Source organism: Salvelinus alpinus, chromosome 2 (assembly GCF_045679555.1).
Source record: "Salvelinus alpinus chromosome 2, SLU_Salpinus.1, whole genome shotgun sequence".
Classification (NCBI taxonomy): Eukaryota; Metazoa; Chordata; class Actinopteri; order Salmoniformes; family Salmonidae; genus Salvelinus; species Salvelinus alpinus.
The window spans coordinates 117,897,870-117,902,869 of NC_092087.1; the positions used below are offsets into that span (position 1 = coordinate 117,897,870).

General features: G+C 38.2%; 1 protein-coding gene across 1 annotated transcript in view; it reads right to left on the reverse strand.

Annotated features, from left to right (window-relative positions):
* Window positions 1-1,896: 1,896 nt before the first annotated feature.
* Window positions 1,897-5,000, reverse strand: part of LOC139568451 (protein disulfide-isomerase-like) — a 40,021-nt gene continuing 36,917 nt past the window's right edge. The window contains exons 10-11 of the mRNA XM_071390273.1: window positions 2,818-2,907; window positions 1,897-2,219 (exon numbers count right to left, since the gene is read on the reverse strand). Of these exons, the coding sequence (XP_071246374.1) occupies window positions 2,127-2,219; window positions 2,818-2,907 (183 nt within the window). The 3' untranslated portion in view covers window positions 1,897-2,126. The remainder of the gene's footprint in view (window positions 2,220-2,817; window positions 2,908-5,000) is intronic.

The window sequence follows — 5,000 nt, forward strand, 5'->3', positions numbered from 1 at the left end:
TACTACTAGGTTACAGCTACTATAACTACAGGTTATATACTACTAGGTTACAGCTACTATAACTACAGGTTATATACTACTAGGTTACAGCTACTATAACTACAGGTTTTATACTACTAGGTTACAGCTACTATAACTACAGGTTATATACTACTAGGTTACAGCTACTATAACTACAGGTTATATACTACTAGGTTACAGCTACTATAACTACAGGTTATATACTACTAGGTTACAGCTACAATAACTACAGGTTATATACTACTAGGTTACAGCTACTATAACTACAGGTTATATACTACTAGGTTACAGCTACTATAACTACAGGTTATATACTACTAGGTTACAGCTACAATAACTACAGGTTATATACTACTAGGTTACAGCTACTATAACTACAGGTTATATACTACTAGGTTACAGCTACAATAACTACAGGTTTTATACTACTAGGTTACAGCTACTATAACTACAGGTTATATACTACTAGGTTACAGCTACTATAACTACAGGTTATATACTACTAGGTTACAGCTACAATAACTACAGGTTATATACTACAAGGTTACAGCTACTATAACTACAGGTTATATACTACTAGGTTACAGCTACTATAACTACAGGTTATATACTACTAGGTTACAGCTACTATAACTACAGGTTATATACTACTAGGTTACAGCTACTATAACTACAGGTTATATACTACTAGGTTACAGCTACTATAACTACAGGTTATATACTACTAGGTTACAGCTACTATAACTACAGGTTATATACTACTAGGTTACAGCTACTATAACTACAGGTTATATACTACTAGGTTACAGCTACTATAACTACAGGTTTTATACTACTAGGTTACAGCTACTATAACTACAGGTTATATACTACTAGGTTACAGCTACTATAACTACAGGTTATATACTACTAGGTTACAGCTACTATAACTACAGGTTATATACTACTAGGTTACAGCTACTATAACTACAGGTTATATACTACTAGGTTACAGCTACTATAACTACAGGTGTTATACTACTAGGTTACAGCTACTATAACTACAGGTTATATACTACTAGGTTACAGCTACTATAACTACAGGTTATATACTACTAGGTTACAGCTACTATAACTACAGGTTATATACTACTAGGTTACAGCTACTATAACTACAGGTTTTATACTACTAGGTTACAGCTACTATAACTACAGGTTATATACTACTAGGTTACAGCTACTATAACTACAGGTTATATACTACTAGGTTACAGCTACTATAACTACAGGTTATATACTACTAGGTTACAGCTACTATAACTACAGGTTATATACTACTAGGTTACAGCTACTATAACTACAGGTTATATACTACTAGGTTACAGCTACTATAACTACAGGTTTTATACTACTAGGTTACAGCTACTATAACTACAGGTTTTATACTACTAGGTTACAGCTACTATAACTACAGGTTTTATACTACTAGGTTACAGCTACTATAACTACAGGTTTTATACTACTAGGTTACAGCTACTATAACTACAGGTTTTATACTACTAGGTTACAGCTACTATAACTACAGGTTTTATACTACTAGGTTACAGCTACTATAACTACAGGTGTTATACTACTAGGTTACAGCTACTATAACTACAGATTTTATACTACTAGGTTACAGCTACTATAACTACAGGTTATATACTACTAGGTTACAGCTACTATAACTACAGGTTTTATACTACTAGGTTACAGCTACTATAACTACAGGTTATATACTACTAGGTTACAGCTACTATAACTACAGGTTATATACTACTAGGTTACAGCTACTATAACTACAGGTTATATACTACTAGGTTACAGCTACTATAACTACAGGTTATATACTACTAGGTTACAGCTACTATAACTACAGGTTATATACTACTAGGTTACAGCTACTATAACTACAGGTTTTATACTACTAGGTTACAGCTACTATAACTACAGGTTTTATACTACTAGGTTACAGCTACTATAACTACAGGTTTTATACTACTAGGTTACAGCTACTATAACTACAGGTTTTATACTACTAGGTTACAGCTACTATAACTACAGGTTTTATACTACAGGTAAACACACTACAGTTCCTGTTTAGACTCTTTGGCTTCTTTTGCTTCCTTGGCCTCAATAGCTTTCTGAGCCTCAATGTACTTCCTCCGATCCTCCTCCTCCTAGAGACAGAGAGAGAGAGAGACAGAGAGACAGAGAGACAGAGAGAGAGAGAGAGAGAGAGAGAGAGAGAGAGAGAGAGAGAGAGACAGAGAGACAGAAAGAGAGGGAGGGAGAGAGAGAGATAGACAGTATTAAAAACAGACAAGTATTCTTTAACAGACAGAGACACAGTAAAACAGACACATGTCCTCTTTAAGAGACAGAGACACAGTAAAACAGACACATGTCCTCTTTAAGAGACAGAGACACAGTAAAACCGAGACATGTCCTCTTTAAGAGACAGAGACACAGTAAAACAGAGACATGTCCTCTTTAAGAGACAGAGACACAGTAAAACAGAGACATGTCCTCTTTAAGAGACAGAGACACAGTAAAACAGAGACATGTCCTCTTTAAGAGACAGACCTCTCAGAGGTGAGAGGTTAGGGGTCAGGAGATGGGTCAGGGGTTAGGAGAGGTCACGGGTTAGGAGAGATCAGGGGTTAGAGGTCAGGAAAGGTGACTTTTTCCATCTCTTTCTCCACATGAAGGTTACAGGTTAGGGGCGAGTGAGAGGTGAGGGGTTAGAGGAGAGGTCAGGGGTTAAAGGTGACATACCTGGGCCCTGTCCATCTTGGCTCTTTCCATCTCTTTCTCCAGAAACTGAACCAGATCCTTCAGGTTCCTCTGACCAGAGTAGGCTACCACCTGGAGAGATATATATTATATTATAAACTGAACCAGATCCTTCAGGTTCCTCTGACCAGAGTAGGCTACCACCTGGAGAGAGATATACTATATTATAAACTGAACCAGATCCTTCAGGTTCTTCTGACCAGAGTAGGCTACCACCTGGAGAGATATATACTATATTATAAACTGAACCAGATCCTTCAGGTTCCTCTGACCAGAGTAGGCTGCCACCTGGAGAGATATATATTATATTTGCTGTTGTTCTGGGATTGATTTGCACTTTTCGCACCAAAGTACGTTCATCTCTAGGAGACAGAACGCGTCTCCTTCCTGAGCGGTATGACGGCTGCGTGGTCCCATGGTGTTTATACTTGGGTACTATTGTTTGTTTGTGCAGATGAACGTGGTACCTTCAGGCGTAAAGGACCTTGTGAAGATGCTGGAGGAAACAGGTACAAAAGTATCTATATCCACAGTAAAATTTGTCCTATATCGACATAACCTGAAAGGCCGCTCAGCAAGGGAGAAGCCACTGCACCAAAACCGCCATAAAAAAGCCAGACTACGGTTTGCAACTGCACATGGGTACAAAGAACGTACTTTTTGGAGAAATGTCCTCTGGTCTGATGAAACAAAAATAGAACTGTTTGGCCATAATGACCATCGTTATGTTTGGAGGAAAAAGGGGGATGCTTGCTAGCCGAAGAACACCATCCCAACCGTGAAGCACGGGGGTGGCAGCATCATGTTGTGGGGGTGCTTTGCTGTAGGAGGAACTGGTGCACTTCACAAAATAGATGGCATCATGAGGATAGAAAATTATGTGGATATATTGAAGCAACATCTCAAGGCATCAGTCAGGAAGTTAAAGCTTGGTCGCAAATGGGTCTTCCAAATGAACAATGACCCCAAGCATACTTCCAAAGTTGTGTCAAAATGGCTTAACTTCTCTAGGGTAGGGGGCAGCATTGGGAATTTTGGATGAAAAGCGTTCCCAAATGAAACTGCCTGCTACTCAGCCATAAAAGCTAGAATATGCATATAATTAGTAGATTTGGATAGAAAACACTCTGAAGTTTCTACAACTGTTTGAATGACGTCTGTGAGTATAACAGAACTCATATGGCAAAAACCTGATAAAAAATCCAACCAGGAAGTGGGAAATCTGAGGTTTGTAGTTTTTCAACTCTTGGCCTATCGAATACACAGTGTCTATGGGGTCATATTGCACTTCCTAAGGCTTCCACTAGATGTCAACAGTCTTTAGAACCTTGTTTGATGTTTCTACCGTGAAGGAGGGGGGGGGATGAGTCAGAGGTCTGCCAGAGAGCCATGAGCTCAGTCTCGCGCGTTCACGTGAGAGCGAGCTCTGTTCCATTGCAATTCTACAGACAAAGGAATTATCCGGTTGGAACATTATTGAAGATTTATGTTAAAAACATCCTAAAGATTGATTCCATACTTCGTTTGACATGTTTCTACGGACTGTAATATAACTTTTTGGACTTTTCGTCCCTACTTTCCGCTGAACTTGCACGTGCGTCGTGAGTTTAGATTGTGTACTGAACGCTAGAACAACAAGGAGGAATTTGGACATAAATGATGGACATTATCGAACAAAACAACCATTTATTGTGGAACTGGGATTCCTGGGAGTGCATTCTGATGAAGATCAAAGGTAAGTGAATATTTATAATGCTATTTCTTCTGTTGACTCCAACATGGCGGATATCTGTTTGTCTTGATTGGGCTCTGAGCGCCGACTCAGATTATTGCATGGTTTGCTTTTTTCGTAAAGCTTTTTTGAAATCTGACACAGCGGTTGCATTAAGGAGAAGTGTATCTAAAATTCCATGCATAACAGTTGTATCTTTTATCAATGTTTATGATGAGTATTCCTGTAAATTGATGCTCTCTGCAAAATCACCGGATGTTTTATAACTACTGAACATAACGCGGCAATGTAAACTCAGATTTTTGGATATAAATATGAACTTTACCGAAAAAAAACATACATGTATTGTGTAACATGAAGTCCTATGAGTGTCATCTGATGAAGATCATCAAAGGTTAGTGATTCATTTTATCTCTATTTCTGCTTTTTGTGA